At 39.7% G+C, this 22,957-nt stretch overlaps 1 protein-coding gene across 2 annotated transcripts in view; it reads right to left on the reverse strand.

Annotated features, from left to right (window-relative positions):
• The window catches only part of LOC126260044 (uncharacterized), a 350,981-nt gene that overhangs the window by 141,779 nt on the left and 186,245 nt on the right, over positions 1–22,957 (reverse strand). For both annotated transcript variants that reach the window (XM_049957226.1, XM_049957227.1), the window contains exon 7: positions 518–618. In XM_049957226.1, coding sequence (XP_049813183.1) covers positions 518–618 — 101 coding nt within the window. The remainder of the gene's footprint in view (positions 1–517; positions 619–22,957) is intronic.

Here is a 22,957-nt window from a genome sequence, read left to right on the forward strand (position 1 = left end):
GGTTGTTTGGGGGAGGAGACCAGACAGCGAGGTCATCGGTCTCTTTGGTTTAGGGAAGGACGGGGAAGGAACTCGGCCGTGCCCTTTGAAAGGAACCATCCCGGCATTTGCCTGGAGCTATTTAGGGAAATCACGGAAAACCTAAATCAGGATGGCCGGACGTGGGATTGAACCGTCGTCCTCCCGAATGCGAGTCGAGTGTCTAACCACTGCGCTACCTCGCTCGGTGTTTTATTGTGTGTAAAGATGTCAGACCTTCTATGAAACAAACATTATTTGGCTTAAACTGTTGTTATGTTTTCTACCAGCCATGATACATTAACTAAAATAATTTAAGATGCCTTGGGGTTGTTTCTTTCACAAGTAGAAAATTTTTTCCCATTGTAAATCTTAAGACAGTGTCTTTTCATATGCTGCTAAAGAAGAACACACACACTGACACTGGGCAGCAGAGTAAATGCAATGCAAAGGAGACGGGTTTTGTGTTTAAAATTTATAATAAAAGTAAATTACTTACCATAGCCATTTTATTTACAGATTCTGTGTTGTTATTCAGCTGATCATCATATGTGGAACTACACTGCCATTTTTTCCTTACATGATTACTTCTCATTATACCTGCACACAAAAATGACTGTTAGAATGTGTCTGGTCTTTCCACACACAAAATCTCTCTCGTTTCACAAGCATCACTCTATACATTATTAATAAAAATCTGCGTTCCATTTGATTTATATCAGCTTCTTTTTTCACAAACACAGTAAACTTTTTTTCTTTTTCCAATTAAAATTTGTGTTTTCTTAAAGTTATAGTCTATACTCATTATATTATAGTACGGTGTAAGCTTTGTGTAATGGACACATTCAAAGGAAATTGTAAATATTAACAATGAAGTCACATAACTAGTTAATGAGTTGTTGTATTTAAGGCAGTTGAATGATCACTTGATGAACAGAAAAAGAAATGGTAAAAACTGCCAAAGATTTTCAATACTATGCTTACAATGTGCCTGAAAAAGACTTTTACAGTTGCTGTGCATTACAAAATTTGTGTTACGGCAACAAGATGTAAGACTTTTTATGAGAAACTGAAGGTAGCAGAAAGCTGCATTTTGAGGATTACGAAGAAGAATCACGAGAACAAACAAATGGATCAGGGAACATTCTAAAAGCAAAGATGTAGTTACATCTGAAATGAAAAATGAAATAAGCAGGACATGTAGCTTGGCAAATGGGTGGTCAATAGACCAAAGAAGTTGTTTGCTGGATACCACAAGACAAGAAAAGACTGAGATAATGAAGTAGTGAGTGATGGAAAGGTAACTTGGAAAACAGGAAGAAGTAACACGAATTGTATAACTGAAGACTGTAAGGGATGGAGTAGTCTTGAGACCTTTATATGACAATGGATGTCAAATAGCTGATATTGTTGATCTTTCTGCTGTACATATATTTTTCAAGAAGTAAAATAATTGAACCCTATGTCCAATAACTTCACCATTTATTCTAAAATATAATTTCCTTTAACCATCTGAAGAATAAATTTGGCTAAGGAAAGGGAGTAAATGGCATTGCTTAACATATTCTTTTGTGAAGGGAAACTTTTAGGATGTGGAATGAGTCAATACCTAAATTAAAACAGAGAAGCACCTATGAAAAACTAACTCTGTACAATGTGTTGTCAATATAACTAAATTCAAACAATTAAATTCTGTTTGTGTTTAAATGGTAACCAAAATTTCAAGAAAACTCCTGGCTGGAATGGAAACAATATAAGAGAAAGTGTATATTGCTACTCACCATAAAGATGACATATTGAGTTGCATACAGGCACAGCGAAAAAGCCTTCTTCAGAAAAGAAAACATGCACACGTTCATTCATACAAGCAAGCATGCCTCACACACAAATGACTGCCATCTCCGGCAGAATACAACTGTAACATTGAATGAAAGCAGCAGCCACCAACAGTACCTGCATTTTAATAGCTGTCATCCCTTACACAACAAAAAGACCCTCCCACACAGATTGATCACCCAAGGACAGCATATCTGGGATGACAAGAATTTCCTTGCTCAGTGCGCTGAGGGTCTCACCAAGGCCTTCACATGGCAAGCACTATCCCCCAGACCGAGTCCACAAAGAGTTCTCCCATGCAATTTGCCCCCCACCCTCCCCTCATCTCCAAGTACAAACTATAAAGGAATGGCCTCCTCATCGTCCAGTACCACCCCAGACTGGAACAACTGAACTGCATCCGTCACCAGAGCTTTGATTATCTGTCATCGTCATACCCTGTAACAAGGGGCATTCCACCCAATATGCCTCCCAACTCCCCTAAAGTGGTGTTCTATCACCCACCCAACCTTCACAACATCCATTACAACCTTATGCCACTCCCAATCCCAAATCCTTGCCACAGGGATCACATTCCTGTGGAAGACACAGGTGCAGGACCTGCCCATTCTACCCACCCAACACTACCTATTCTAGTCCTCTCACTGGCTTATCCTACACCATCACTGACAAGACTATTGTGAAAGCAGCCATGTGGTATACCAGCTCTGTTGCAGTCATTCCACAGCTTTTTATACTGGTACGATTACCAACCTGCTGTTCACCAGGATGAACAAGCACCACCAAACTGTGGCCCAGAGCAAAATAGACCACCCTGGGGCGCAACATGTGGCTACACATTACACACTTGATTTCAATGGCTACTTCACACCCTGAGGCATCTGGATCCCCCCTTCCATCACCAGCTTTTCTGAACTGCACAGATGGGAATTATTCTTACAACACATTCTCCACTTACGAAATTATCCCGGCATCAACCTATGATAACTTACTGCCCCACACTCTCCACAGAACATTTTCTGCTTCCACCGTCCTGTCACCTCCTCCCTATTCACGTACACTCACCCTCACTGCATGCACCTTCTGCCAATGCATCCGTCTGCCTTCCCTCTTCCCTGCTCCTCTCCTTTTCTGCTCCCCACCTTCTGGCCCAACAGCCTCCCAACACAGCGCCTGGCAACTCTTCATGCTCCATATAGTTCCTTCTTGTTCTGCCAGACAGCACTTTTCTCACTCCTACCCATACCTTGTTATCCCTTCCCCTTCCCTGCTCCCTCTAGATTGCTGCTTTTGTTCGACATGACAACTGAATTCCAGTCTGAGCTACGAGAGATGGTGGTAATGAATGTGTGTGTGTTTTTTCCCTTTTCCCAAGAAGACATTGGTCAAAAGCTAAATCATAATACTCTTTTCATTGTGCCTGTCCGCAACTCAACATATCATCTTTGTAGTTAGTAGTAATGTGTTCTTTTCTTTGTATTGTTAAAATTTAAATAAATGTAGCAGAGTTGTTGCACTGTCAAAAAACAGCTGCTTTATTATGTAGCTGCTGTTTTTCTACTATAAGCACAATATTTACGAGACAAATATCAAAGAAAACAGTTAGCTACATGCAGTGAGAGCGGGGATCCAATTAAAATGAATAGCACATTTATTACTAGCAGCAAAGGCCTGGAGACACCAGAAGGCTTCAGATAGATTATGTAATGGGAAGACAGAGATTTCAAAACCAGATTTTAAACTGCAGAACACTTCCAGGGACAGATTTGGACTCTGACCATTATTTATTGGTTATCAACACCTTCTCAAGGTTGAAGAAATTGTAGGTAGAAAATCAAGGAGAAGGGACCTAGATGGATACAAAAAACCAGATGTCACAGAGTTTCAATGGGAGCATTAGGAAACAATTGACTGAAATAGGAGAAAGGAATACAATACAGTATGAATAGTTCACTTTAAGAGATGAAACAGTGAAGGCAGTAGAGGATCAAATACACAAAAAGACAAGGCCCTATAGAAATCAATATGTACTGAATTTAACTGATGAAAGAAGAAAGTATAAAAATGAAGCACACAAAATGGAATACAGATGTCTAAAGCAAGTATGGCTAAAGGACTAATGCAAGGCACTGGAAGCACGAATGACTAAAGGAAAGATGGATGCCACCCATAGGAAAATTAAAGACATTTTAAGGGAAAAGATAAATAGCTGTATGAATATCAAGAGCACAGATACACTAAACAAAGAAGAGAAAGCTGAAAGGCAGAACGAATATACACAGTGGATGGCTATGCAAGGGCAATGAGGTTGAAGGAAATACTAAATAGAAACAGTACAGGAATTAAATGAAGATGACACAGGAGATATGAATACTGTGAGAAGAATTTAACAGAGCAATGAAAGACCTAAGTGAAAAAAAGACCTCAAGAGCAGATGACAGACACTCAGAATCATTGAGATCACTGGCAGAGCCAGCCATTACAAAACTATTCCATCTGGTGTCAAAGACAGAGACGAGATACTCGCCAATGTTGAGATGAATATAATAATTCCAGTTCCAAAGAAGGTAGGTGTAAATATTGCCAAACCTCAAAGGGTACAAAATTTACACATAGTTAAAATCGGGTTTTTATACTTTTGAAGTCAGATGTGTGAAGTTTTCTGCACCCTCATCATCTAACATAAATAAGTAATCGTACCATTTATTAATGTTTTAATAGAGTACCGGTCCACATTTTGCATATATTATGTGTTAGTACATATATCTGACTGTGTTCTATTATTATTCTTTTTAAGGTACTCCTTCGGTAGCATGTGGCAGTTGGCATCTGACAGCAAACGTATCTGTGTCACAACAAGTACATCAAGGGGCTTCCATCACTGCATGGATGCTGAAGAAGGGCGCCAAAAAGGCAATATTGAACTTCTTAAACAATGTACAGAAAAAAATTTCTGTAAAATATCTGCGGTTGAGTTCAGTTGTACTGAGATACCATTTCATGCAACAAGTGTACATTGTTAAAGAATTTAGTGAAAGTTTGCTGGAAGTAGTTAATCTGGTTAATACATTACAACAGATAATATTTCAAAAATAATTTTCCGTGATTACATCACCTAGTGGAACCCTGTCACATGGCGAGCCTGGAATGAAAAAGAAACTGGAACAGAAGAATTCTGCATTGGAAATTAAGACGAAAGCAAGTAAGAAGAGTTTTCTATCAAGAATTTATTACATTTATTTTCTTGTCAACTTCCATTCTGCTAGAAGACTTCTTGAAGAAAACTTCATTATGTGTGGTGTTACTCAAGACTAGTGAAAATTTAACTATTTTTATGTGAAAAGTGTGGATATGACATGACTAATTCCTGACAGCATCATTACATGTATGTGAATTGTAGTACAAGGCTAGGCAATCGTACAAATCAAAAAATAATTAGAAAATGTTATTATAATTCCACATGAAATGAATATTAACATCTGTGTGATATTTAAAGTAAATTATGAGACAAATTAACATTTATTTCGAGAAACTTTGATTTCATGATGTAATGTCTGGGTATCTGATATTCACAAAACAAAAGAAACAATGATCTCACAATGGAAAATCCAGGATGGGATGTAACAATATTATGAAAAGGAAAGTTGCTACTCATCATATGGTGGAAATTTTGAGTCGTAGATAGGCCCAACAGAACGACTGTCACAAATAAAGCTTTCAGCTAGTAGGACCTTAAAAAATAAAAAAACATACACACCCACACCCACCCACACCACACACACACACACACACACACACACACACACACACACACACACACACACGACTGCAGTCTCAGACAACTGAAACCACACTGTGAGCAGCAACACCAGTGCACGATGGGAGTGGTGACTGGGTGGGGGTAAGGAGGAAGCTGGGGTAGAGAGGGAGAGGGATAGTATTGTGGGGGTGGCAGACAGTGAAGTGCTGCAGGTTAGATCAAGGGCAGGTGAAAGGTGGAGAGGAGGAGGGGGACGGAAGGGGGAGTAGCGGAAAATGAGAGAAGTAAAAAGACTGGGTGTGATGGTGGAATGCGTGCTGTGTAGTGCTGGAATGGTAACAGGGAAGGGCCTGGATGGGTGAGGGCAGTGACTAACAAAGGGTGAGGGCAGGAGGGTTACGGGAACATAGGATATATTGTAGGGAAACTTCCCCATCTGCGCAGTTCAGAAAAGCTGGTGTTGGTTGAAAGGATAAGGATCCATGTGGCACAGGCCTTACTCAGTTCACTCCTCCAACCAACTGTGATGCATCCCCCACCCCCCCTCAAATCACCCATTGTTAACTTTCCAGAGTTTCTTAACCTCAAATCTTGCCTCACCATCATTGCCCAAATCTCTCAACATGCAAACTTACATCCACAGAAAGAATCACAGCCACCATCTAAAAACTGATCCCAACCTTATACTCCTACAAGTGGATAACGGCTCCACCACTGGCAGAAGGACTCCACCAGCTGTCAGATACTTCCACCTACAAATCTTGCCACAGTAACCCCATTCCAGAAATCCAGCAGTATCTCCAGTCACTCCTCAAATTCTTAGGCCTATCCCAGAACCTCTCCCTGGAGTCCATCCCTCTGCTCACTCCTACCACTCCCTGCAGTTCGTTAAAATTAGGTTAAACGATAAATCAGTCTAATCTAAATGTCGTAATTTCAACTAAATACTTAGGAATTACAATTACGAACAATTTAAATTAGAAAGAACACACAGAAAATGTTGTGGGGAGGGTGAGCCAAAGACTGCGGCAGAGCACTTAGAAAATGTAAGTGATCTTCTAAAGAGACTGCCTACGTTATGCTTGTCTGTCCTCTTTTGGAGTACTGTTGCACAGTCTGGTATCCTTATCAGATAGGATTAATGGAGTACATTAAGAAAATTCAAAGGAGAGCAGCATATTTTGCTTTATCACAAAATAGGGGAGAGGGTGTCATGGACATGATACAGGATTTGGGATGGACACCATTAAAACAAAGGCATTTTGCCTTGTGGCTGAACCTTCTCAGTTAATTTCAACCACCAACTTTCTCCTCCCAATGGGAAAATATTTTGTTGATGTTGACCCACAAAGGGAGAAACAATCATCATAATAAAATAAGGGAAATCAGAGCTCGCACAGAAAGATATGGGTACTCATTTTTCCTGCGTGCTGTTTGAGAGTGTAATTATTATGAAGGTGGTTCAATGAACCCTCTACCAGGCACTTAAGTGTGATTTGCAGAGTATTGATATAGATGTAGAAGCCAACAGCAACGATTGTGTAGTATGGAAACAAACATGTCAAATTGTGCCACAAACTATCAGACCTTCTACATGAAGTCTCACATGGCACACTTTCAACACCAGGCTTTTTCATTAGAAGACGCAACTGCGCTGGATTCCACAGTGCTGGAACATAACCTAACATTTCTGCTCACATCGCAGGATACCATTTGACCATTTGAGCCATGTGACAGATGCTGCGAAATTACTACTGTGCCAGTTATCACTGCACAGAATAGTGAGATGTGTGCTGGGTGTATTACCAGGCCACATGTGTGCTAGAACTTTCACCGTCAGAACCTGACATAATGATACTCTCTCAATAAGCATTCGACAACAAGCCACTGAGACCAGGAAACATCCGTAAATTACCAACATTTCAGCACAACGAACGTGGTTTCAAATTGTCAAATTAATTCTATGAAGTCATGGAACAACAGAAGATACTCTACAGTTTGCAGCAGTGCTGAACAATTTGGCAGATTATTCTCATCTCACAAGTGACATTTCTGCCTCTCCACCTATATCAAACAAGTTTGATACAACAAAAAAGACTTTATTGTCATGTTTGTCAAAGACACCTGAATGTCAAATACACCGTATTTTGTATGAAGAATGCCTTCTCAATTATGGCAGCACCTTCAGCACTTATATCCATCTGACATCTTTTCCGATGAAACCTTGTGGAGTGCATGGATACTAGAACTTCCGCCTTCACTAAAAGCCACACTTTTTTCAAGGGAGAGAAAGCTATAGAAGGTAAACTGAACTTGGCCAAAAGAATCCATGCAGTATCTCATCTATGTAAAGAAACTGCTTCGAGCATCAAATATTTTTTCCATGTTACGCAATCAGCCATATCTGTAGAGCAAGAAGCGTGTGGATCCGAAGAAACAAGACCATTTACAAAGTTGCCCAAGGCTGGCAAGACGAGGCGAGGCATGGAAATGTTCAACTTCTAAATTCAAATACATGCAACAACAGCCTATTACAGGTGCAATGGACAGCAAAAGGCATGATGTCAGCAGGGTACAATATGCAGCTGAGGAGAATAGCTTTATTCTCTATCAGCCAACATACACCAGAATTTTTGTGTGGGATCGAGTGTCAGGTCACAGGTTCCCAGTTGACTCTGGTTCCACAGGAGGCTGTGGGGAAAAGCTCATTCAGATTGCAATTCAAAGGAAATCTTTCCATGTGCTATCAATGACACACCTCTTCGCCACTGTGGGATAAGACACTTGACAGTGATATTGGTCTCCAATGCGAATACAACTGGAACTGTGTGGTAGTGGACGTACTGGTGCCAATGATAGTGGTGGACTTCTTCACCATCACAAACTGTCACTAGACTTAGCTGAGGGAATGATTACTTATATGATGATAGGAAAATCAGTGCAGACCATCAAGGATATGGACACTTTAGGTATCCCAGCACCTGAAGAGAATAAAGACAAAATCTTGTACCTCATACATATAACAAAACAGAAGATAATCTCCACTAACAACAAAATAAAATAAGTAGTGCAACAGAAAGTACTGTTAGGTCAAGTGAATGTGGAACTATGAGTACAGTTCAAGTATTGTCAAGAACAGTTGGATATTGCACACAAATGGATATCCAACTTGCTGTAGCAGGAACAGCAGCCACAACCAAAGGTGGTGCCAAGTGATGACACACCATGTTACTGTTATGTCACTCACAAGTTAGCGCAGTGAAGGCTGAAAGTGATCCACCTAGCCACAATTTGACAGAAGGCAACATTCGGCCAAGAAAAGCTATAGTTTCAATATGTTTTGGGGAGTCCCCCCCCACACACACACAGAGATACATCTATCATGGAGGAACAGTTGCAGACAGGTGTGCTGCAGCCTACAGCAAGCCAATGGGTGTAACCCATTCACATTGTACATAAAAAGGAAAATACTTTTAGATTAAGCGGACATTACCACAGACTATATTCAATACAGTACCAGATAGATATCCTATTCAATTCTTGCAAGATTCTTCACATGCTCTGGCAAGGGTGAAGATATTTAGCATGACAGACTGTAGGGAGGTCTACCACCAAACATCAGTGGCTCTTGACACGCCCAAAACAGCAGTCCTCGCCCCCTTCAGGCTATTTGAATTTGTACGCATGCATTATGGGCTTAAAAATGCTGCCAAAAGTTGACAGTGTTTTACTGACTCACTATTTAGAGTATTTTTAGTTTCTTTCCACTACTTGGACAATATCCTGGATTTTTCATAAGCTGCTGATTAGCCATGGCATTGTAATACACATGAAGCTCTGACTTAGGAATAAATGAAATAACACTCCTGGGTCATTCCACAAGCAGCACTAGGATTAAATTCACAAATGAACAACTTGAAACAATCCATTCTATGCCTAGGCCTATAACTTCTCAGGAGTTCTGTCCATTCTTAGGGGCTATGAACATGTTAAAAAAACAATGCAATGAGTCTACCCTGGAACGTCGACAAAGGATCGGTACAGTAACCAAATTATGGTGTGACACTTTGGAAGGCCATGTCTGCCCATTCACACCAAAGAATTGTAGGAAACTATCTTTAGCAATCTGCACAGACTAGCTCATCCAGGCGTATGCCTGTCAGTCAGGTTGGTGACGGAAAATTTTGTATGGTCAGAAAAAAAAAAAAAAAAAAAAAACTTTGCCGACTTTGGACACAGACGTGTGGAGTGCCAAAGGAATAAAACACAGGACCCTACTTTAGACACATTCAAAATACCAGCCGGATTATTACATAGCATGTACACCTGGGCTTTGCTGGTCCCCTTCCAGTATTGGGGGGATGTAAATGTATCTTATCGGATACTGACAGAGTGATGAGATAGGGTGAGGCCATTCTACTGCTAGATGTCACAGCGAAATCAACAGCAGTAGTATTTATAGAAATGTGGATTGCACACTTTGGATGCCCTGCAGCAATTGCAATAGACCGGGTTCATCAGTTCGGTTCTTGAACCTTTATCAAATGTGCTGAGTGAAATGCTTTGGAACCATTGCCTACCATACCCAACGCAACAGGATGGCAGAGTGGTGGCATTGCACTTTAAAAAAAGGCATCAATGCATTGAGGGGGTGGGGGAGGAGGGGGGAAGTGGCATTAAAGTTTTCCTAAGGTGTTATTGGGCATGAGATCAGTTTTCAACAATGACTAACAAGCCTCCTTGATGGAAACTCTGTATGGACAAGCATTAAACTTACTGGAAAAACTCACCAAACTAGCAGCCTTACTGGATGCTCAATATTTGTCAGAATTAGTCCAATGATTAAAAATGTATATTGCCAAGAGTCACATTCCTCTCCCTCAATTTCACAGTTCTCCAAGAGTATTTGTACATAAAGAACCGAACCACAGTGACTTTGTAATGTTACATGATGATAAAGTGAGGCTATCACTCCAAAAGACATACCTGAATCAACACAAAGTGCTACACGGAGGCAAAAACACATCTGACATAATCCTACACTGAAGACCAGCAACAGTTTTGGTATGTAGGATGACACCAATGTGTATACTGCAAGATGGGGACACAGAACAAGATCCACAAGACACATTGACTAAGCCCACTTTCCGGGATGAGTTAGAAGATTCACATCCAATACAGCAGCAGCACACTACCCCACACCATGCCCCTTTGGCTTCACCAGTTGATGCAACACAATCACACTACGGATGTTGGTGTAGACTACCAACATAATTGGAGAACTATATTGTGGAACAGATTAAAACCCAAGTTTTGGTTCACAATGCAGTGCAGTGCAGTAAAAGGTACTTGTGTATGGGCTACATTCTTCTTTCTTCTCTCACAAGAAGCTGTTTACAGCCATAGTGCACATTTCTAATGTCCATAACATTCCTATGTGTGTTTCAATTACACATTACACAGTGTTTATTTTTTCTCGATCTCTTAAAATATTAATTGGACGGAAGCAAAGTCAGTTTTTTTAGGTAACATGTTTTATTGTGTCTCTTTGTGCATTTCATTTTGTTGTTCCACAAATGCGTATTGCTGTATGCAATGGAAATGCTAGAGCTACATAAAACATACATCATTGACCTTGTGCCCCACTCTGCAGGACAGGGGGGGGGGGGGGGGGCTGTATAGCAACAGGAGTAACAACATCAAGAGTTAAGGTAATTGACCCAGTCAGGATCAATAGTGGAAGAAACAAACTTTCCCCTGCAAAAGACTGAGAAGTTTGCGTTCTGTAGAGAAAAACAGTTGCAATTTGTTCTGATAATGCATTGTGTTTGTATTGTGAGTGTGTGTATGTGTGAAGCAATGTTCAATAAAGTAGTTATTGCTCATTAAACCGGCAACGGCCTTGCCACAGTGGATACACCGGTTCCCGTGAGATCACCGAAGTTAAGCGCTGTCGGGCGTGGCCGGCGCTTGGATGGGTCACCATCCCGCCGCCACGTGCTGTTGCCATTTTTCGGGGTGCACTCAGCCTCGTGATGCCAATTGAGGAGCTACTCGACCGAATAGTAGCGGCTCCGGTCAAAGAAAACCGTCATAACGACCGGGAGAGCGGTGTGCTGACCCCATGCCCCTCCTATCCGCATCCTCCCCTGAGGATGATACGGCGGTCGGATGGTCCCGATGGGTCGCTTGCGGCCTGTAGACTGAGTTAGTTAATTGCTCATTAAACCATGTGTTTGACCATCTTTAGTTCCAATACACTAAGGCATCAGTAACTACAAAGTGTTTGCATGAGATATTGGTAAGTGGAGGCAGAAGCAGTTGGCAATTAGCAAATGACAAATAGCAACAGAGTGGGGGTAAATAAGACATCAGTAGACTTGTGTCTTGGAGCAGTAAAGTGAGGAGTAGCTTTGGCCTCACTCAGGTTCTCTCAGGAATGCTTGAATGAGCAGCAGTTGGCAGCACATGCAGGTACTCAGAGAGGGAAGTAAGGGCTAGCTCACCTCAGCTGAAAAGGACATGTGCGCACAGCCAGCACCTTGCTGACTTCACTGTCAAGTAACAACCTGCAATACTAGGCAGTCAGTATTGGTTCTTCAAGCTTATTGTTTAAACATTATTACTGTGGAATGTTGCTTTACGCACTCAGCAAATAAAACCAACACATCACCTATTTTGAAGTGTTGGACATATCATGAGCTGCTCACATGAAATTTGAGACCTAGGGCTGCAGTTTTAGTGGAGATGAAGAATCAGCAACTAACAGTGACAGATTGGAACAGATGTATCATTACATCTAAAATATGTTAGGAAGGTTTAAGAAACAAACAGCAGAAACTGGTAATTGGTAGAGTTTAAAAAAATTTCTTAAAACAGTAAACAGTGATTGGCTACTGCATTGTTTCTCAAGTATTATTACCAGTCATGGTGTTTGACCCACACAGCATGTACAAATTCATGAGACTGCTAGTTTCTGTGCAATGCAAAGCACCACAGGACACACATATTTTGCTAGTACTGCCAGTCAGCATTAGCAGATGAACTGTGTTATACACCTTGAAAGAGATCGATTTATTATAAGAACAGAGCCAAACCAACAAGTATTAACAAAATAAGATTGTATGGAATATCACACGAAATTAGATACTGGACTGAGGATTTCTCAATAGGGAGGATGCAGCGTGTTATCTTTAATGGAAAGTCAGCTAGAGAAGTAGAAGTAACTTCAGGTGTGCCCCTGGAAAATGTGATCCATGTTGTGTTTTTATGGTATGGCAGACAATATTACTAGTAACCTCAGAATTTTTGGAGATTATCAGTTATCTGTAGTGAAGTACTATATGAATCAAGCTGTACCAGTATCCTTTCAGATTTTGTTAAGATTTCAAGGAGGTGCTGATGCTGGCAACCTGTTTTAAATGTTCAGAAATATAAGATTGTGCACTTCCAAAACACAAAAATGTACTGTCATATGGCATCATCAACCATTCACAATTGGAATTAGTCAACTCGTACAAACACCTTGGTGTAACACTTTCTAGGGATATGAAATCGAATGGTCACATGGGCTCAACAGCAGGTAAGGCAGGTGGCAGATTTTGGTTTGTTGGCAGGATACTGGGAAAATGGAATCAATGTACAAAGGTTTTTGTTTACAAATCACGTGTACGTTCCATATTTGAATATTTCTGAACTGTAAGGGATCCATACCAAAGAGGACTAACTGTGGATATTGAACGTCTGCAAAGAAGGCTGGCATGAATGATCGCAGGTTTGTTTGACTCATGGGAAAGTGTCACAGAAGTGTTACAGAACCTGAATTGGCAGGTGCTTGAAAGTTTATATGCCAATTATCCTATGAAAGCCTGCTTACAAAGTTTCCAGAACCAGTTTTAAATGAAGAATCTAGTAGAGATTCTTCAGCCCTGTGTGTGTTTACTGGAGCAGAAAGATAAGGAAATTATTCAGTGTTTGCTTGATGAGGATGACAGTCATATGAAATAGGACTTTAAGTGTTTAGACATTGTAGTTTATTTAAAAAAATATATATAAACCAAGTGTCGTAAGCTGGACCTATTGCTACAGCCAGGATGTCGGGTCTGAATATGAACATGCACAGCATAATAAAACACATATATCTAAAGGGAACTCAACCTAAATGATCCAGTTCTGAAATTCATTCATTGATACGCTCATCGAAGATTTCACTTACGAGGCAATGGCAAAGAATCTCTTTATAGCTCACCACCAGAGATGTGATTCGTAAAAATGATGCATGAAAAGTAATTGCAGAAAAAAGTAATGAGACATACTGCTTAAAGAAAATAAATAATAGTTCATGCAAATGTGAGCAATGTACCATGACTGTCAAACCTGTATTCACATTTTTGCATGTAGCTGTATTGATTCAACAATAAAGTTCATGTGCAAACATGTCTATCTTATTCACCAAGTTGTTGCTAGTCAAAATGTCATTGACGTCAAGTGCTTGATCGTCTCAGTTATAGATTACTCAGGCTACAAAACCCAACTACAGCAAAAGGGACTACAAGCAATGGAGCTAAGCACGAAGAATTGGTTCGGTATTTGCTCCAACCATGCAAGCACATCTTTGGTGCTATTTTCGTTAACAGAAAAAATGTAACTTCAAACCTCAAAGAACAGTTGTGCCCAAAAAGAAGACATTTGCACTGAAGATGAAGGCCTCTGCCTCTGAACAGGAAGCCTTTTTAAAAAACTGTTTTCTGAGAAACATGGTCAGAAAGAGACAACTGTGCTTGATTTCTAGCATCTCCACACCAACGCAAATGGATGTCAGTAGGCAGAGAGCAGTTCTTCATGCAATAATTACACACAATTCTCTAAACTTGACAACTGTAAATTATTTACTAGTGCAGAGTAATAATGTTGTAGAGTATAGTTCTACATTGTGTTCAAGGATGATGGTGCAAATTGATAGATACCCTGATAAAGCAATTGTTCAGTGCCCCATAGCTTATGCCGCACTTTGTAGTAGTCTGATTGCCCTATATTACTCCTGTAAATTGCTTAACTTTCAGCAGGTTGTTTTTCCATGGGGAATTTCCTGCTGTATTTATGAATGTTCCAAAGGGGAGGAACTTCATATAATAATTACAGTGCTGTGGTGTGCAGATTTGCAATTGCCAACTTCTGTATTTGAAGTGCAATTACCTTCTCTGCATCTTCTTTCTTCTTTCCTTGGATTTCATTTCTGTGCAGTCTGGCTTGTGCTAGAGATAAAAATCATGTTTACTGAGGGTCAAAAAGCTACCAAATACTTCGTGTTTCTTTTTGAAGACATGCAACTATTCTTGCAACTTATACAGCTCTGGAAACAGCCATACACAACTGCTTGCACTTTCACTTTGACAGTTACATCAAGTATTAACAAAACAATTGATAGTTCAACATCTGCTCTCTAGTAGCTTTTAGCACAGACTCTCCAGTGGAACACTCTTTCTTCTTCTTCCTCTTCTTTTTCTTCTTCTTCTCTTTTTTCTACAAGGCACATCATTGTCAATTCATGCATTATTTTACAGGGGGCAGCATTTCACAGAGAAAGATGTGCGGCTGCATGAAATAACAGCCAAAACAACAGGTGCTGGGAAGCTTGACCAAATTATACAACTCCCCCCCCCCTCCCCTTTTGCAGAAATCCTACTTCCTTCACAGTTATTACCATGTATAAACAATAAAAATTCTCTGCATAATGTGTCCAAAACTCTCCAAAACTACTAATAAATATTAAGTGTATGTTCAGCACACATCATTTGTCGGTACTATTGTTTGTCAAGGAATTGGTATGTTACACCTCATGTACAATGGTGATGGAATGTCTTTGCCGCTAGAGTGTGCTGTGTATGAAAGACACTGTAGTAACTGTTAACTCTTTGGTAATACACTGTCCATGAAGACAAGATTAGACTAATTAAAGGCAGCACAGAGGCATCTAAACAGTTACACTTCCTGGTCTTTATACATGATTAGCACTCTGTGCTGAAGACATTGCCATAAATATTCATTCGTGTCACAGGTATGTAACTTACGATGTATTCATGTTATTAGTGTGTAGCATGACACTGTATTTTAACAATATGTAATGCATTATGAAGTTATCTGGAATACCTGAAATTTATAAATTCTTTGTTGATAACCATGGCAAAGTAAATTTATTGGCAAAATGAAGAAATTTTCAATTTATTTGTAATCTGATTTATTTATCAACTATATAACAGATTGTGAAGAAGTTTATTAGTTTACTAGCTTCTCTTGGTTCAGAAATTACTGGAAATCAATTTGATTGAGACAAAAAGGAACTCGGATTCAGATGCAAAAAAGAACAGTCTATGCAACAAATTAATGAAGTTAAAACAGTGATTTTCCTTCATTGTTTACTGTCTTACAGGTACCATGCAATAAATTTATGAATGCCTTCCCTGTAATTGACACAGACACAGCATTAAACCTTTTTATTATCGTCAAAGTTGTTAAACAGCCACTTGTAGTTTTAAGTAAAGAAAATGACATCTACCTGATCTCACTCCAGCAGATAACTATACAAGTATTTACAGTGTTGTAAAATGTATAATGCAGATACCAAATGCATGCCACTTGTAGGCAATGGCAGCTCGATGATGTAGCTCAGTATCATTCTCTAGAAACAGCAACATCTAATCCAAAACAAAATATCCTCTTTTTATTGTCATCCTTACTGTCACTGGAATGAGAAACTAAGAGTATAAAATAGCTGACAAACAGATTTCTAACAGTGTGTCAACAGCAGGTTGGATTATAAACATAATGTGTGTCTTGTGACAGTAGAAGTTCCATGAACCCAAAATCTGCTGTTTTGTTGTGCTGCCCATCACACAAGATATATGTTACTTATTTAAGCATTTATTTGTGAAGAAGCTGATGCAAAAGGTAATGATAAACCATTCACATGGAAATAACTCTCACTTAAAAAAAAAGATGTACATAAAACTGTTCAAGCATATTGAAAACTGCAGAAAAAATGTTTAAGAGAATGACAATTTGGTGAAAACCAGCACTGGGTATTGGCGAGTCATTTGTGTCTATACTACTGCCCCACTGATGATTTGAGCACGCTGCCAACTGCCAGTCAGCCAAGCACTCCTGAGAGAACCGAAAGGAAGCTGAAGCTGCATTTCATTGGCCCAAGACGAAACTCATCAGCAGTGGGCGGCAGATGCTGTTGATTGTACAAAATGCCTCTACAGACTCCATTACATTAAAATTCAGTGGGTTCTTTTCTTTTAATACACAATATATTTTGAAGTGGTTTCTCCATTACTTTTCAGTTGACAGAGTGATATACTTATATGACTCTTTAGTTTTAAAGTCATTTTTTCAAACCATGTTCTATCAGAAAGAAAACTAGATGAGGGAAGTTAGTTAATATTGAAAGATACAGATACATGCAAACTGAATAATTTATTATTAGCTGGTTTAAATTATTGATTTTTGAAACTATCACACTAGTATTTCTTAAAAGACAGACATAATGGCTGTCTTACGGGAAAAGATAACTCTAGAAACAGTTATGCAGGCAACTTTAAGGATAGGTACAGAAATGATGGAAATGTTTTCTCAAGTGGGCAAAATGTAAGTAACAGATTTTCTAGCTTTAATGAGATACTGCTGGATTTTATTTCTCACTCCAATAAAAGATTTGGCAAACTAGAAAAAATAATATAGCGGAGATGCTGAGTCGCAGACAGACACAATGAAAAGACCATCAGAAAATGAGCTTTTGGCCAACAAGGTTTTCATAGAAGATAACACACACACACACACACACACACACACACACACACAGATGCGCAGATGGCCGCAGTCTGTGGCTGCTGTGGCCTCAGCAGCCAAAGACTGGGGTCGTGTGTGTGTGTGTGTGTGTGTGTGTGTGTGTGTGTGTGTGTGTGTGTGTGTGTGTGTTCTATCTTCAACGAAGGCCTTGTTGACCAAAAGCTAATTTTCTGACAGTCTTCATTTTGTGCCAATATGCAACTCAGCATCTCCACTATATGGTGAGTAGCAACTATCCTTATCATAATATTGTAACATTCCATCCTGGATTTTCCATTGTAGAAAACATACCACATATATGCTGGTGTGTGGCATAGAGGTTAGGAGAGTATCAGTAGAGGCCAACGACAAGACTCACTGGAAACGTGCCGCCAACATCCTCTCAGCCAGCAGTATTTAGGATTGCCGCCGTGGACCGGAGGGCTAGTTTAACCAACAGAGTTCCAACTTGTCACCGGGACTGAGATGCAAACTTAGCCTCTAGCACAGAGACAGGCAGCACATAACATTATAGTGAACATAGTGGACTGCTACTTTAACAGAATTACTATACAGAAGAGAGATTGTACCACAGCACATAGAAACTTAAGTGGCTCTTTGTTTATGAATAAAGAACCCAATTATTAATCGCGTGCAGTTTGTGTTATAGAATGAGGATACTGGCCACCAGCCAAATTCCTCCCTTTGCTTCCCATGCTACAGCTCTACAGAGACAACGAGACAACATTAAAGCGGCTAAAGAGAATACAACAATATACATAAAATTGAAGTATGAGATTTCGGTGATAATGTATATTGAGTGGAAGGGTGATGACAATGTGAACATCCAGCTACTATTGGTTCAGTGCAGAATATCCCCGTGTCTGAAGAACAAATAATAGATACAGAAAATACTTAAGAATATATTACAGCTACGAATGCAGAAAATATTACAGTGATTAGAAACGAAAGGGAACCACATTTTGAGAGAGTACAAGCTTTTGTGGTATCCTCTGAAAGTGACTACATGTAATAAAGAGTATTCTCTCATCAGTTACTACTGACAGATTAGTACCACCCTTTACTACTGACAAATGGTTGCAAACTGTTCCTTCAGAGAACCTATTGTCATCAGTCTTTGCTAACAGTGTGCCATCTCCTGCCACTATTGAGATTTTATCATCTCACAATACTGAAACATTGGTATCTACTGCTACTCCTGGTAGTACAGTGATGTCACCATATAAAGATACAACTAAGAATATTCTACCTACAGTTCTTAATGACAATTTGTAATAATCTGTATCACTGATAACTTACTGGCCACTTTGTAATAATCTGTCATTACTGATAACTTACTGTCCACTGTCCCCACATGAACCATGGACCTTGCCGTTGGTGGGAAGGCTTGTGTGCTTCAGTCCTACAGATAGCCGCATCATAGGTGCAACCACTACAGAGGGGTATCTGTTGAGAGGCCAGACAAACATGTGGTTCATGAAGAGGGGCAACAGCCTTTTCAGTAGATGAAGGGGCAACAGTCTGGGTGACTGACTGATCTGGCCTTGTAACATCAAACAAAACGGCTTTGCTGTGCTGGTACTGTGAACCGCTGAAAGCAAGGGGAAGTTATGGCCATAATTTTTTTCCAAAGGAATGCAGCTTTACTGGATGGTTAAATGATGATGGTGTCCTCTTGGGTAAAATATTCTTGAGATAAAATATTCCCCCATTCGGATCTCCTGGCGGGAACTATTCAGGAAGACGTTGTTATCAGGAGAAACAAAACTGGCATTCTACAGATCAAAGTGTGGAATGTCAGATCCCTTAATTGCGCTGGTGGGTTAGAAAATTTAAAAATTGTAATGGATAGGTTGAAGTTAGATATAGTTAGTTAAGTTTGGTGGCGGGAGGAACAAGACTTCTGGTCAGGTGACTACAGGGTTATAAACACAAATTCAAATAGGGGTACTGCAGGAGTAAGTTTAATAATGAATAAAAGAATAGGAATGTGAGTAAGATACTACAAACAGCATAGTGAATGCATTATTATAGCCAAGATAGACACGAAGCCCATGCCCACCACAGTAAGTACAAGTTTATATGCCAATTAGGTCCGCAGAAGAAGAGGTTGAAGAAATTTATGATGCGATAAAAGAATTTATTGAGACAGTTAAGGGAGACAAAAATTTAACACTCATGGGGGACTGGAATTCGATAGTAGAAAAAGGAAGAGAAGGAAAAGTAGTAGCTGTATATGGACTGGGGGTAAGAAATGAAAGAATTTTGCACAGAGCATAGCCTAATCATAGCTAACACTTGGTTTAAGAATCATGAAAGAAGGTTATATATGTGGAAAAGGCCTGGAGACACTGGAAGATTTCAGATTGATTGTACAATGGTAAGACAGAGATTTAGGAACCAGGTTTTAAATTGCACATTTCCATCAGCAGATGTGGACTCTGACTACAATTTATTGGTTATGAGCTGTATATTAAAACTGAAGAAACTAAAAAAAGGTAGGAACTTAAGGAGATGGGACCTGGATAAACAGAAAGAACCAGAGGTTATAGAATGTTTCAGAGAGAGCATTAGGGAACAATTGACAAGAACACAGGAAAGAAATACAGTAGAAGAAGAATGGGTAGCTTTGAGAGATGAAATAGTGAAGGCAGCAGAGGAGCAAGTAGGTAAAAAGGGGAGGGCTAAAAGAAATCCTTGGTTAACAGAAGTGATATCGAATTTAATTGCTGAAAGGAGAAAATATAAAAATTAAGTAAATGAAGCAGGCAAAAAGGAATACAAACGTCTCAAAAATGGGATTGACACGAAGTGCAAAATGGCTAGGCAGGGATGGTTAAAGGACAAATGTAAGGATGTAGAGGCATATATCACTTGGGGTAAGATAGATACTGCCTACAGGAAAATTAAAGAGAACTTTGGAGAAAAGAGAACCACCTGTATCAATATCAAGAGCTCAAATGGAAAACCAGTCTGAAGCAAAGAAGGGAAAGCAGAAAGGTGGAAGGAGTACATAGAGGGTCTATACAAGGGTGATGTATTTGAGGGCAATATTATGGAAATGGAAGAGGACGTAGATGAAGATGAAATGGGAGATATGATACTGCATGACGAATTTGACAGAGCACTGAAAGACCTAATTTGAAACGAGGTCCGGGAGTAGACAAAATGGCATTAGAATCACTGATAGCCTCGGGAGAGCCAGCCATGACAGAACCCTACCATCTGGTGAGATGTATGAGACAGGTGAAATACCCTCAGACTTCAAGAAGAATATAATAATTCGAACACAAAGAAACCAGGTGTTGACAGGTGTGAAAACTACCGAAGTATCAGTTTATTAACTCATGGCTGCCAAATGCTAACACGAATTATGTACAGACGAATAGAAAAACTGTTAGAAGCCAACATTGGGAAAGATCAGTTTGGATTCCACAGAAATGCTGGAACTCATGAGGCAATACTGACCCTACTACTTATCTTAGAAGATAGATTAACACTTTGCCGTCCGCACGCCTCGTACAAATTTATTCGCATGGTGCCAGCAGCACTAGTTCGGAACTGTTAGCTTGTCGCCGGCCGCTTGTAACCTTTCCGTTGATGACAAGCTTCAAACACATTGACTTTTGCACGCTTTAATTTTCCTGAAATCCTCTATTTTGCCATATTGTTCCACAAACTCGAATTTTCTTTTCAATTAACTTCTCTGTAAGTCCTACACTGTTATAACAATCATCCATGCAGAAGGGATGCCACTTTCCATCACAAGGTGTCAATAGTGCCATCACTGTTTTTGCTGAAGGCTGTCCAGTGCCGGAATATATCTTGAATGAGGAAATGTATCCACTACTCGAATCACACAGTAACTGAATGAGTATGTCGTATTTCATAATTTTTGACACCTTGTAAACTTTAAAATTAACCGCCCTCACCACAGTATCATTATTCAGTTTGAGATGTTTTGACTTAGATTAAACATTTCTTTAAACATTTTGGAAAAATAATTATTTACGAATTGCACTTTGACAAGCCGGTTGGCATTATCCGGTTTATTGTTGCTGTCGGAAAAATGTAAAAATGATAATATTTGTCTGAATCGGTTGTGGGACATTGTTTTGCGAAATATCATTGTGTCTATCAACGGATTCATCGACCAAAATCATTGATCCATGCTTTTTTTACATTCCCATAAGGATAGCAAGCCCAAACCATTTTCTAAGTTCGGGTCCCATAACATTGACAAATTTGGTATTTTTTAAATCCAGTTTCCTTCTATTGCAATTTTGACTGTAGTACTTGTTCGTTTCGTTGCTAATATGTTCAATTCCATTGTTCCCAATATATAATTCTATGATATCCTCAACGCTCTGTTCATCTTGGGGAGATATGTTTGGCCCCTGGGATCCTTCAAATTTATTATTGGTCCTTGGTAAATCAAAGCCTGACCACCATGTACTGTCTTCTTTATCTGATTCAGCCGAATCCATTGGCAACCGTAGCGTTTGCCGAATTCTCCTTGAATGTATTTGACTATCTGCCTATGTGTCTGCTTCACTTTCATTATGTTGATATTCAATGTCTTCTTCCTAATTGACCAAGTCGTTCGGAACGTCAGACAAGACGTCCACTCATTCATCGTAAATAATCCTATTGTGTCTTTCATCCGCCATGATGAAAGGGCCCAAGTACTTATAAAAACAAAAAACTTGTTGTCGTGTAACTTATTGTTACCTAAACAAAACACCAACAGAATGCAAAAGATACTAAAGTGCTGTCGCCGGCCACTGTGCGATACTATACTCACAACACCACCGTGATGTCGCCAGACACTGAGCGATACTATGCAGACAACACCACTGTGGTGACGCTGGGCGTTGACCGCTATTTTGCACACGAGACCACTGTAGTGTCGCCGGACAGCATAGTGTAAAGGAAGGGCAAACCTACGTTTCTAGCATTTGTAGACTTAGAGAGCTTTTGACAATGTTGACTGGAATACTCTCTTTCAAATTCTGAAGGTGGCAGGGGTCAAATACAGGGAGCAAAAGGCTATTTACAATTTGTAAAGAAACCAGATGGCAGTTATGAGAGTTGAGGGGCATGAAAGTGAAGCAGTGGTTGAGGAGGGAGTGAGACAGGGTTGTAGCCTATCTCCGATGTTATTCAATCTGTAAATTGACCAAGCAGAAAAATTTGGAGTCAGAATTAAAATCCATGGAGAAGAAATAAAAACTTTGAGGTTCGCCAATGACATTGTAATTCTGTCAGAGACAGCAAAGGACTTGAAGAGCAGTTTAACAGAATGGACAGTGTCTTGAAAGGAGGATATAAGATGAACATCAACAAGAGTAAAATGAGGATAATGGAATGTAGTCTAATTAAATCAGGCGATGCTGAGGGAATGAGATTACGAAATGAGACACTTAAAGTAATAGATGAGTTTTGTTATTTGGGGAGCAAAATAACTGATGATGGGCAAAGTGGAGAGGATAT

Source organism: Schistocerca nitens, chromosome 5, assembly GCF_023898315.1.
Source record: "Schistocerca nitens isolate TAMUIC-IGC-003100 chromosome 5, iqSchNite1.1, whole genome shotgun sequence".
In the NCBI taxonomy this organism is placed as follows: Eukaryota; Metazoa; Arthropoda; class Insecta; order Orthoptera; family Acrididae; genus Schistocerca; species Schistocerca nitens.